Genomic DNA, 14,068 nt, shown 5'->3' on the forward strand with positions numbered 1-14,068 from the left:
ACTTTCTGCCATAAGGGTGGTGTCATCTGCATATCTGAGGTTATTGATATTTCTCCCGGCAATCTTGATTCCAGCTTGTGCTTCTTCCAGCCCAGCATTTCTCATGATGTACTCTGCATATAAGTTAAATAAGCAGGGTGACAATATACAGCCTTGATGTACTCCTTTTCCTATTTAGAACCAGTCTGTTGTTCCATGTCCAGTTCTAACTGTTGCTTCCTGACCAGCATATAGGTTTCTCAAGAGGCAGGTCAGGTGGTCTGGTATTTCCATCTCTTTCAGAATTTTCCACAGTTTATTGTGATCCACACAGTCAAAGGCTTTGGCATAGTCAATAAAGCAGAAATAGATGTTTTTCTGGAACTCTCTTGTTTTTTCCATGATCCAGCGGATGTTGGCAATTTGGTCTCTGGTTCCTCTGCCTTTTCTAAAACCAGCTTGAACATCTGAAAGTTCATGTATTGCTGAAGCCTGGCTTGGAGAATTTTGAGTATTACTTTACTAGAGTGTGAGATGAGTGCAATTGTGCAGTAGTTTGAGCATTCTTTGGCATTGCCTTTCTTTGGTATTGGAATAAAAACTGACCTTTTCCAGTCCTGTGTATTGCTGAAGCCTGGCTTGGAGAATTTTGAGTATTACTTTACTAGCGTGTGAGATGAGTGCAATTGTGCAGTAGTTTGAGCATTCTTTGGCATTGCCTTTCTTTTGTATTGGAATAAAAACTGACCTTTTCCAGTCCTGTGGCCACTGCTGAATTTTCCAAATTTGCTCTCATATTGAGTGCAGCACTTTCATAGCATCATCTTTCAGGATTTGAAATAGCTCAACTGGAATTCCATCAGCCCATATAAGGTATCAAATTGCTAACATGATTTTCCAAGAAATAGAGTATTTTCTACTTAATGTTTTTCATGCCTATTTTTTTGAAATACCTGGTTAGATTTGACTCTTAAAGATCTACATCCATCCATTTTGTTTTATCCAATGAATTTAAACTTTTCTATGTAAATTCTTAAGTATACCTCTGAGATGTCCATGGTTCATTCAGAAATTAGAGGGCTCATGTGCGTTTTCTGTAGCTTCCTTTTTATGCACATTAGACACATTTTCTCAAGGAACTCAACTTTATATAGATAGATAATAAGATACGTACTGACATAAAACTGCCTTCCAGTAAATGATATATACATTGGTTATTTCTATTTAATTTGTAACTTTTTATGCAATCTGGATTGAATAGTACACTAATTTATATTTGTGATTTTTTTGACCACTTAATTGTTGAAAACATACTTTTTGATGTATACTGTGTTCTCTTCCAGCTTTCCAGTAAGTTAATATTGAAGAATAATAGTTTTTAAACTACTTTTACTTTATATATAATCTATTGTCAATCTAGTTGTAAGTCTTTTAAAAATGTTAACTCATTACTCGTTTCAAGCCTATGAGAGAAGTTCTATTATTATATCTATTTGATAGTTAAGAAAACTGATTAAGTTAATTGTTCAAGGTCACAATTAGGCAGAGCTGAGATTAGAGCTCAATCAATAGGGCTCCAGAGTCCATGCTTTTATTCAGAAACTTTAAAAAGAATTTAATAAACTTAAACAGAAAAACTCTAACCAAGATAGATTACCATTATGACATCTTTGAAATATATCTTTTACTCCAGATTTTGTAGCTGCAGATAAATATTATGTTGTAGGAAATGGAAAAGGGTCAGGGGACCTAGGTTTCAATCATTTTTCATCCAGTAACTTCTGGGACCTGACTGAGGAAATAACTTAGCTTTTTCAGAGGTCTAGAACAGGGACAACTTTGTACCCACTTCAAAAGGATTTCTGAGGATTAAAATAGCTGTGAGGTTTAGAGAGTCTGACAAAAGTATCTGTAAGCTGGCATTGTTTTATTTATTATAATTCTAGAATCCCTCCATTATCCAGAAGTCAAAATTACTGCATTTTTCAGCCACAAAAAATAACAAGCATAAATTTTAAAACATAAAAGAATCAGTTATCTTAAAATCTACTTAGTTTATTCTGTTGAAAATATTTTCACTCTTCATTTACTACCTATTGTTTTTTATTTTAAATACAGCTGTAATGAGTTTATTTGTTTACCTTCTCAGCAGAAAACACCTCAAAGGCAGCAAATTAGAAGTATTCATACTAGGGGACAGGATGAATTTTTTTAGGCAGAAATATTGAGAGAAGTAAGAAATTATGATCAACAGATTGACAGATAAAGAAAATATAAAAATGCTAAGGTAAAAATACAAAATTAGAAAAACAGCAGCCTGGTACCATTCAGAGCAAGGCTGAGAAGCCATTTATATCATGATGTATTTTAAAGGCATCACTATATAATGATATAGTAGTTATAAATTAGACATAGTAATATACCAATTAATGTAGTGATAATATTTATAATATTATTATATTAAAATATCACTATTGCTTAATGTGGGGGCTTCCCTGGTGGCTCAGCTGGTAAAGATAATCTGCCTGAAATGTGGGAGACCTGGGTTCAATCCTTGGGTTGGAAAGATTCCTTGAAGAAGGGAATGGTCTACACACTCTAGTATTCTGGCCTGGAGAATTCCATGAACTGTATAGTTCATGGGGTCACAAAGAGTCAGACACAACTGAGCGACGTTCACTTTCACTTTAATTTGTTAATGTAATCTTGAATTATTATTTCTAAATGAATGAACAGTCATTCCAGAAAGAATTTAAGATTATTAAATTATTATTTTTATTATATTTATATTAGTTTAATACTTTTTAAATTTAACACATGAATAAATTTCTGTCAACACTATCTTAGGTAAAAATCCAAAATATCAAAACCACTAAATAATATCTTAGGGTACATGTTTTCCTGGAACTTGAGTCAAAATTGAAAACAAGGGATCCCTGGCACTCTAGTTACTACCTCTGGCCCCTAAGCTGTGCAAACAACAAATTCCACAATGCTGTTCTGCTTTGAAAAACTAATAATTATATATAAATACTTCCCGAGTTGCTTCGTGGTAAAGAATCCACCTGCCAATGCAGGAGACATGGGTTTGATCCCTGGGTCAGGAAGATCCCCTGGAGAAGAGAATAGCAGCACACCCCAGTATTCTTACCTGGGAAATCCCATGGACAGAGGAGCCTGGGTGGGCTGCAGTCCATGGAGTCACAAAGAGAGTTGGGCAGGACTTAGCAACTAAACAGCAACAATATAGGTTCAAGGAAGAAAGTATTTAGTATTCCTGAGATTCTCTATCAGTTATTTGTTATTGTCTAACAAATTATCCAAAATGTAGCAATTTAAAACAACAGCAATTTATGATCCAGTGGGTTCACTAGGTTTGGAGAAGGAAATGGCAACCCACTCCAGTATTCTTGCCTGGAGAATCCCAGGGACGGAGGAGCCTGGTGGGCTGCCGTCTCTGGGGTCGCACAGAGTCGGACATGACTGAAGTGACTTAGCAGCAGTAGCAGCAGCAGGGTTCACTAGGTAATTCTTTTGGGCTGTTTGCTGAGTTGCCTCACACACCTGCATTCTTCTAAACCAAGGATTTACCTGGGCTGGAAGTTCCAAGAGAGCCTCACTCACAGGCTGATGATTGGTCTGTTGGCTTCATCTGGGTACTTCAGTATTCTTCCAAATGGCCTTTCCTCTGTATTTGTTGGTAGGCGATCCCAGAGCAGCATTACAAGAGGGCAAAGGTGCAAGCTACAACAATTTAAAGCCTGGATCTGATATTTGCACAATGTCATTTATGCCAGATATTTTCTGTCAAAGCAAATTACAGGCAGGATCAGATTAAGAAGGTTGGGAGATGGACTCCATTCCATCCTCTTGGTGGGAGGTGCAGCAAAGTATTTCTGACTATATTTAGTCTGATTATTAGTAAATCCAGAATTAGTTTTAGGTGATCTTATTAAACCATAAAAATACTTAGTAATACACATTTAAATTCTGTAAAATCTATATTTCCTATAAATATATATTTGCAATATCTTTGCAATTATTATATGAGTGTGTTCTTCTATTATTTTGACATGTTATATAAAAATTTTCATGTGCCCTGGTATTTCTATTAGAACATACAAAATGAACATTTTCAAGTGTTTAAATGTTCATTTTAATTGTAACCATAATTTTTGCATTTTTATTACTTCATGAGAATGACATTTATATTTATGCTGCCTTAGAACAAGATTGCAAGGTATATTTAAATTTATATGTATTTTTAATCTAGAATGCAACTAATGAACTCACTAAACAATCTTCAAACTTGAAGTCTCTGAAATTTGAACTCCTAGCAAAAGAAGAACACATAAAGGAAATGCATGAAAAGTAGGTGCTTTATATTTTTATCCATTGTATTTGGTGCCACCTAGTGGCAATTAACTTTGTTAAACACTTCACCCCAAGAAACAATACCAACATGTTAAAATTGTTTTCCTTTCTTAGTTTATGTTTGAACCTAAATAAGATGAAGGTTTAAAGAATATTATATATAGTATAGTTGATGGCAAGATAGTTACTACTTTTATTAATTAGAGTAAAAATGTTTAAAGTTAGATTTTCCTTCTTAGAGTCAACGTTTTAATTTTGAATAAATATCAGTTAATGGCCTAAACACCATGAACAGAACTTTAGAATGTAGGAATTCTTTGACTAAAAATATGTACATATATATATGTATATATATATTGATTTATATTGGAGTTATTACCTAAGCTTGTAAAGCAAAGATGAAGAGTTTTGTTTGTATTTAAAACAACTGAAGAATTATGAAATATTATACTTTGTGTATTTATACTAAAAAAGGAGTTTAAAATGTTCTATCTCACAGAATCAAAATTGTTTACTTTCTGTATCTTTTATGGATATCTAGAGCTTAGAAGTGATGTGTTTTGAAAGAAGTCTAGTCATTCATAATTAGAGATCACTTACTTAAAAGTGACCTTAGTAGATAAGGAATTTCCCTGGTGGCTCAAATGGTAAAGCATCTTCCTGCAGTGTGGGACCCGGGTTCATTCCTTGGGTTGGGAAGATCCCTTGGAAAAGGAAATGGCAACCCACTCCAGTATTCTTGCTTGGAAAATCCCCATGGACAGAGGAGCCTGGTTGGGCTACAGTCCCTGGGGTCCCAAAGAGTCAGACATGACTGAGCAAATTCCTTTTCACTTTGACTTTAGTAGATAAAACTGTTAGATAAGAAAATTGTTTAATTTTTTTTAAGCAGAATGTCTTGAAGCTTGTTGATAGATTGAGTTAGTCTTTCTTACTGTTTACCATTGAGGACTTTAGATAACATTCTTTGAATCCTGTCTTCTTTACCTGCCAGCTCTGGATCTCAAGTTAATAGAATTAACTCATAAAGTTCTTAGAATTGAAATACATGTAAAGCACTTATAACAGTGACTGGTACATAGTAAACATTCATTAAATGCTAGTTATTGTTGTTCTAGTAATAGTGGTTATTACATTTATCATTTTATACTTAGCATTATCACCTTAAGCTAAACTGATATGTCAGTTCAATCACTGATATGTCTTTATATGATATAAATCACTTCAGTGTCTTTATGATATTATCAAATTTTATACTTTTTTATTAAAGTATAGAATTGTTTCTTATCAGAAACAATCAGTGTTATGATTTTGATAATCTCTAAATATTGTATTTTTCTTGGAAGCATGAGTGGAATATAAATATAATTTTAAGTTTTCAAAAAATTTTATTAAGCTTTCTCAGTTCTTTTTTTTAATGCATATGTTTATATAAAATACTGAATTTACCAAGTCACAGCTGGATTATAGATTTTAATATTTTACTCAAAATACTAACAGCAATATTTTATCCCAAGCAAATATTTTATTAATTTGCAATTAATCAGATAGCATTTAAAAATTTATGGTAGATATAATATGGGTAATATGTAAGATATTATCACTATTGAAATATTTTCTATCACTCTTGATAAGATGCCTTTTTTTCCCTTTCAAGGATGTCTCGAATGGAGAGAGATATAACCATGAAAAGACATTTGATAGAGGACTTGAAATTTCGACAGAAAGTAAATTTGGAAAGTAATGAGAGTATTAATGAAATGCTAGAAAATCTTGAAAAAAAGGTATCAATTTTTATGTTCACTGACACTAAAAAAAACAGATCACTTCCCTTTGTATTTACTTTCTTAAATTCAATATTCAATCTTAACAAAATGTATAATAAATATTCATAAAATATACCTGTGTTGTTACATAATTACATCATTTGCTCTGAAAGTACATTTTTTGTTTTAAAATTCAAGACAAAATCCTACACATATTATAGCCATTCATTCGTTTTATATTGTACATATACCATGAGAAGTTCAGTTTAATTTTTAAAAATTTGTAATATTTTTGAGATTCAAAATTCTATTATATTCAGCATTTTCTTTAAAACTACTATTTATAATGATAGAATTAAGCATGTGTTTTAAATGAAAAAATATGCTAATAACTATCAGTTCTTCAAAAAGTGTACTCACCACAATTGTTTTAAAGTATTTCCTTGTACATGTTTAATTCAGTGTACTTAAGAAAAGAGTCATATTTAAAATAGTTGTACACTATCTGACCCAAAGTAAAATCAGCAGTTTGCTGACTAAGAGATATTTTTTGTTTAAAAAATTTTAAAAGCTGCTATTTACACAAATCATAAAGCAGCTTGTGCTTTGGCATTCACAAAATGTCATCCACTCCAGAGAGAACATCTCCCTTATTTTCCTTGTTGGAGATAAAAAAATGTAAGTAATACTCAAATGGAAGAGAGAAAATTTTACATGAGCAAGAACATGTATATAGATTTTCTTTATCTTTCTCCTCCACATACCCACACAAATTATAATTACTTCATATAGGTTTTTTTCAATGCTGTCTTTTAAATTTTGTTCATTTTAACTTCAATAATCATTTGAAGTATACAATGTTTGTATAAGAATTCATTTATCTTTAATAGTATTAAACTGAAAAAATGTTTTCTTCTGTTTTTTAGCATTTTTTTAAACATGTATTTATTTTTAATTAAAGGGTAATTGCTTTACAATATTGGTTTGGTTTCTGCCATGCCTCAACATGAATTAGCCATAGGTGTACATATGTCTACTCCCTTTTGAACCTTCCTCCCAGCTCCCACGCTTTCCCGCCCCTCTAGGTTGTTACAGAGCCCCAGTTTGAGTTCCCTGAGTCATACAGCAAATTTCCACTAGCTATCTGTTTTACATATGGTGGGGTATATGCTTCCATGCAACTCTCTCCATTCATCCCACTCTCTCCTTTCTCCTCCTGGCCCATGTCCATAAGTCTGTCCTCCATGTCTGCATCTCCATTGCTGCCCTGCAAATAGGTTCATCAGTACCATCTTTCTGGATTCCATGTATATATGTTAATATACTATTTATTTTTCTATTTCTCACTTAACTTCACTCTGTATAATGGGCTTTAGGTTCATCCACCGTATTATAACTGACTCAAATGCATTTCTTTTTATGGCTGAGTAGTATTCCATTGCATATATTACCACAGCTTCTTTATCCGTTCATCTGTGAATGGACATCTAGGTTGCTTCCATATCCTCGCTATTGTAAATAGTGCTGCAGTAAACATTGAGGTATATGGATCTTTTTCAGTTTTGGTTTCCTCAGTGTGTGTGCCTAGAAGTGATATTGCTGGGTCATATGGTAGTTTATTCCTAGTCTTTTAAGGAATCTCCATACTATCTTCCATAGTGACTGTATCAATTTATATTCCCAACGACAGTGAAAGAGTGTTCCCTTTTCTCCAAACCCTCTCCAGCACTTACTGTTTCTGAAGTTTTTGATGATGGCCATTCTGACCAGTGTGAGGTGATATCTCATTGTAGTTTTGATTTACATTTCTCTAATAATGAGTCATGTTGAGAATCTTTTCATATATTTATTAGCTATTGGTATGTCTCCTTTGGAGTCTTCTGCTATACTTTGAAATGCACAATAAATATGTTGTATTACTTATTTAATTTTATCCTAAAAAGTACATGTTATATTGGAGAATACAAATTGAAGTTTTCTATGACTTGGCTTATTAAAGAATCAAAACCAACCATCTCTTGCTTGAGAAAGTTCAGGTTAGTAATTAAAGGAAACGTAATTAAAAATAATCTTGTATTATTAGGTAGAAGTCTACACATAGCAATATTCATGCTTTTTGCGCAGTTTTGGGTGCTGTTATGACTTATGTATTGTTAGTCTCACGCACTACTGATTTCAGTATGGTTAGTTAGTACTCGCAGTGCTGTATGAGTTACACAAATCTTATACTTGAATTTGATATCATTTATGAGAAAATAAATGAAATGACTTATTCATGCATTCATTTAGTTTCTGTTAAAACAAATACAGTGTAGAACTTGACCTTTACCAATAATATTTACCTTTGTGCTTTTAAAATTTTTTTATTTATTTTTTAATTGAAGGATAATTATTTTACAGAATTCTGTTGTTTTCTGTCAAAAACCTTAACATGAATCAGTCATAGGTATTCATATATATATCCTCTCCCTTTTGAACCTACCTCCCATCTCCCTCCCCCTCCCACCCCTCTAGGTTGATACAGAGCCCCTGTTTGAGTTTCCTGAGACATACAGCAAATTCCCATTGGCTATCTATTTTACATATGGTAATGTAAGTTTCCATGTTACTCTCTCCATACATCTCCACCTTTGTGCATTTATTGTAGGTGAAGACATTAACTGAGGAGTGTTCCAACAAGAAAGTATCAATTGATTCACTAAAGCAAAGACTTAGCGTTGCTGTAAAAGAGAAGTCTCAGTATGAAGAGATGTATCAGCAAACTAAAGAGGAGTTAGAAAAAAAGGTATGGTTCAGGACATTTTAGTTTACAGGTTGACTGTAATAATCTCTTTTTTACTTTTATTTCTATTTCTCCCCAAAACTATGAGTTACTTAAATGTTTCAGATAACTGCAAAGAACATTTATATCTCTACATAAACACTAAGAATTTGTTTATTATTAAAGGTAATGCTGTATTAGAGAAACAGATTTTGTTTATCTTGATGATTTATAATAAATGAAAACTGTTGTTAAGAACTGGTATTTATATAAGTAGATATAAAGTTTTAGGTCCACCTAAACTTATAATCCGGAGAAGGCAATGGCACCCCACTCCACTACTCTTGCCTGGAAAATCCCATGGATGGAGGAGCCTGGTAGGCTGCAATCCATGGGGTCGCTAAGAGTTGGACACGACTGAGTGACTTCACTTTCACTTTTCACTTTCATGCATTGGAGAAGGGAATGGCAACCCACTACAGTGTTCTTGCCTGGAGAATCCCAGGGATGGGGGAGCCTGGTGGGCTGCCTTCTATGGGGTCGCACAGAGTCGGACACGACTGAAGTGACTTAGTAGCAAACTTATAAACTAATTAAATATTTCCATTTGATATATGAAATCTTTTAGTCCAAAATACCTTCCATGGCTTTAATGATTTATAATTGTTAAAAGAATAAATTGATTTTGATGATAAATATGTGATAATATGTGCTCAAGATAGTCATTGAAAATAAAGTTTTACTCAAATGAAAATAAATACAAGATATAAAGAGAGTAATGAAACCCTTTCTTTATCTTACATCTCTAACTTCCAAATCTGTTTAAAAAATATTTTTTTATTCTGTGATTACTGGTTTTTTGCAGGATGTCAAGCTTACTTTCCTCCTGTCAAAAATAAATGAGACTGAATCTGCCATGGCAGAGATTGAAACAGCAGCATCTAAGCATCTTCAAGGATTAGCAATGCAAAGTGAGCAGGCCCTAGAAGGTGCACAGAAGAAATTGCTACTAGCCAGTGAGAAAGTAGAAGAGTTCACCATATTTGTGAAGGTTTGAATTCTTTACTAACTGGTGCTTTAATTCAGGCACAGTGGGCGGTGGCCTATTTCAGATGATCTGGGGTGTTCTTGAAGTTCCTTTCTGCTTTCTTTCCCAAACCACAAAGCATCTTCCCGTACCCTACCCACCACACTATTCAAATTTTCTCTGTGAAAGATTCATTTTCATAGCTTGAGTTTAAAAATGTCCAGTATGTTTTTAATATTCTTTTTCCGGTGTCAATTTAGTTATGGAATTGTGGTAATCACATAAGCAAGACAGATTTTAAGACCAAAAAATTGAGTTATTTCCATTCCACTTCCTTTTAAAAATCACACAAGCAAGAACAACCAGAAGCTTGATCCATGATCATTGACGTTAAGAGACATTGCACCTGGGCCCCATAACTTATCAGGCATGGAATGGGTAAAGGAATGGTAAATGATCTGGCAGGACAAAATGAAGACAAACTAGAGTATCTACAAAGGGTGTACCATCTAGAAATTATCTGACCACTGAATAATCCCAGAAAGACTTAGGCATTGGCTGTACAAGGAACTGGCACCCTACTCCAGTACTTTTGCCTGGAAAATCCCATGGACAGAGGAGCCTGGTTGGCTGCAGTCCATGGGGTCGCTAAGAGTCGGACAGGGCTGAGCAGCAGTACAAGGAACCACCAAAGCTAAGGGTGGTGGGGGAAGGGAAAATACCAGGTTTTGTTTCAAAGTCTTTATAAGGAGTGTTTAGACCTCTGGTCTGTACTTCTGCCCCGACGTGGTCAGCCAGTATTCCTCCCTTAACTATTCTGGGAAAATGTAGGCGGAACAGTTTGGTTTCAGAGATAACAAGGCACTGAGGCCTGGGAACCTGGGGATTGCTCCTCTCTTTTTAATGCCACTATGAGTTGTTTCGGAGAAGGCGATGGCACCGCACTCCAGTACTCCTGCCTGGAAAATCCCGAGGACGGAAGAGCCTGGTAGGCTGCAGTCCATGGGGTCACTGAGGGTCGGACACGACTGAGCGACTTCACTTTCACTTTTCACTTTCATGCATTGGGGATGGAAATGGCAACCCACTCCAGTGTTCTTGCCAGGAGAATCCCAGGGACGGGGGAGCCTGGTGGGCTGCCGTCTATGGGATCGCACGTAGTCTGACCCGACTGAAGTGACTTAGCAGCAGCAGCAGCATGAGTTGTTTACACTCCTATTTAGTGCCTTTATTCTGCCTTGTAGCTAGCAAACAAGTCTGTTGCCATTATGCTGTCTCCTTTGTTGGAGATGCGAATTTGACCCCTGAGTTGGGATGATCCCCTGGAGAAGGAAATGGCAACCCCCTCCAGTATTCTTCCCTGGGAAATCCCATGGAAACAGGACTAGGGCCTGTTGGGCCACAGTTCACTGGGTCACGAAGAGTCAGACACGACTTAGCAACAAAACAACAAGAACAACTGGCACATAATAGAGCTCGCTAAATTCTTGAGAAACTGACTTTATATCTGCTTCAGGAATAGTACTGGGCACGTAATCACTGCTCAGATTGAAACCTCTGTGAAGGCAAGAGCTATGCACGCTCCTAATGAGCATACTTAAAGAATGTTGAGCATAGTCAGAGAATGTACATAGTTCCTACATGGAACATTATGATCAATGGGACTCATTCTGTGCAGAACTTAATAGGGTAACAGGTACACAAAATACACAGTATTACTATTATTAGTAGTATTAATAGTAATAATGTTTGTTCTGGCCCTGCTGTGGAATCTGTGTTCCTTTTAGTTTTTTTTTTTTTTTTCATTTATGCATAGGGCACAACTAGATTATAGCAGAGGTGGGGTGGCCATCTGTTCTAGATCTAGTCTTGAATATGGAATTTTACCCTGGAGTAAAAGCAAGTGCTTTGAGCATCTGGGTTGGATGTATGTGGCAGAGTTGAAGCTTTGAATTCTCCTAATAACTGAATAAAACACACAAGGGAAATTTCTAGAAGTATTTGCTCAGTTTGACTGAGGCCTGATAATGGGCTTGTTAACGTGCTTGTATGTGAGAATCATATGGTCAGTTCCATCTTCTCAGTGGCTTTTGTTAGCTGATAAATAAATACCAGCCAAAGAACAACATTTATGCAGAAGCTTAAATCATTTAATTATCAATATGTACTTGCTTGTTAAGATTTAGTAAGATGATTAGGGCATATAAATTTCTTGATTCTTTAGTAAGAATATTTTTAAAGCATTATAATTTTATTTTTAATGTGTACAGTTGCTAACACTTTGGTACTGATCTACTCTTATTATGATTTTTCAACTTTATTAGATATGACATATTTTATAAGATTAAGATATACAATATGATGACTTGATGCATGTATATATTATGAAAAGTTTACTACAATAGGTTAGTTAACACATCCTTAACCTTACATAATTGCCATTTTGTAGTTATTGTTATGGGAAGGACATTTAAAATCTAGTCATGGCAAATTCCAAGTATACAGTTGAGTATTGTTAACTATAATCACTATGTTATACATTAAATCCCTGGAACTTATTCTTCTTATGATTGGAAGTTTGTACCATTTGACCAACATCTCATTTCCTCCTCCCCTCAGCTCCTGGCAACCACTTTTCTACTCTCTATTTCTGAGTTTTCCTTTTTAAAATTCCATATATATAAGCGATATCATCCAGTATTTGTATTGTTCTGTCTGGTTTATTTCACTTAGCATAGTACTCTTGGGCTATCCATGTTGTCAGAAATGTCTGGATTTCCTTTTTTATGGCTGAGTCATCATATTCCATTGTGTGTGTGTTTAATCACACACACACATATTTACTACATTTTCTTACTCATTAATATATTGATGGACACAAGTTGTTTCCATGTGTTGATTAGTGCAAATAATGCTGCAGTGACCATGAGAGTGCATGTATCTCTTTGAGGTTCTGTTTTTGTTTCCTCTCAATATGTACTCAGAAGTTGGATTGCTGGTAGTGGTTATTTTTAATTTTCCGAGGAACCTCTACACTGTTTTCTGTAGTGGCTGTACCAATTTACAGTCTCACCCACAGTGTACAGTGTTTCCCTTTTCTCAACATCTTGCCAGCATTTGTTCTCTCTTATCTATTTGATAATAGCCGTTCCAACAGGTGTGAGCCGATACCTTGTGGTTTTGATTTGCATTTCTCTGATGATCAGTAAGGTTGAGCACCTTCTCATGAACTTGCTGGCCATTGTTTGTGTTCTTTGGAAAAGTATTTGTTCAGATTCTATTTCCATTTCTACACTGGATGTTTTGGTTTTGTTATCATGTTGTATGCTACTACTGCTGCTGCTGCTGCTAAGTCGCTTCAGTTGTGTCTGATTCTGTGCGACCCCATAGACGGAAGCTCACCAGGCCTCCCCATCCCTGGGATTCTCCAGGCAAGAACACTGGAGCGTATTGCCATTTCCTTCTCCAATGCAGGAAAGTGAAAAGTGAAAGTGAAGTCACTCAGTCATGACCAACTCATATCGACCCCATGGACTGCAGCCTACCAGGCTCCTCCGTCCATGGGATTTTCCAGGCAAGAGTACTGGAGTGGGTTGCCATTGCCTTCTCTGATCAAGTTGTATGAGTTTTATATATACTTTAAAGTTAGGAAGTATGATGCCTCCAGCTTTGCGCTTTCCTAAGATTGCTTTGGCTAGTCAGTCTTTTGTAGTTAATCCAAATTTAGGGGATTTTTTTTCTATTTTTCTGAAAAAAAAAATGGCATTGGAACTTTGATAGAGGTCTTATTGAACCTCTCGATGTCTTTAGGTAGAGTGAACATTTTAAGAATATCCACTCTTTCAATCAATAAGTGCAGGATATCATTTCATTTATTTATGTATTCTTTAGTTTCTTTCATCAGTGTCTTAGAGTTTTGGGAGTATAGATCTTTCACTTCCTTAGTTAAATTTATCCCTAAAATTTTATCGTTGGGTGCTACTGTAAGTGGGATTGTTTTATTCCTTTTTCACATGTTTTATTGTTAGTGTATAGAGACACAACAAATTAATTTTTATCTGTGACTTTGTATCCTACAACTTTACTGAATTTGTTGATTAATTGTAACAGCTTTTTTGGATGGAGTTGTTAGGATTTTCTACATCCTACATAAAAGATCAT

At 35.0% G+C, this 14,068-nt stretch overlaps 1 protein-coding gene across 1 annotated transcript in view; it reads left to right on the forward strand.

The window, feature by feature from the left end:
* CNTLN (centlein, centrosomal protein) overlaps positions 1-14,068 on the forward strand; it is a 354,792-nt gene that overhangs the window by 310,391 nt on the left and 30,333 nt on the right. Inside the window, exons 21-24 of the mRNA XM_010857100.1 lie at positions 4,253-4,350; positions 6,011-6,137; positions 8,767-8,904; positions 9,746-9,931. Of these exons, the coding sequence (XP_010855402.1) occupies positions 4,253-4,350; positions 6,011-6,137; positions 8,767-8,904; positions 9,746-9,931 (549 nt within the window). The remainder of the gene's footprint in view (positions 1-4,252; positions 4,351-6,010; positions 6,138-8,766; positions 8,905-9,745; positions 9,932-14,068) is intronic.

This window comes from Bison bison, unplaced genomic scaffold, assembly GCF_000754665.1.
Source record: "Bison bison bison isolate TAMUID 2011002044 unplaced genomic scaffold, Bison_UMD1.0 scf7180017864376, whole genome shotgun sequence".
In the NCBI taxonomy this organism is placed as follows: Eukaryota; Metazoa; Chordata; class Mammalia; order Artiodactyla; family Bovidae; genus Bison; species Bison bison.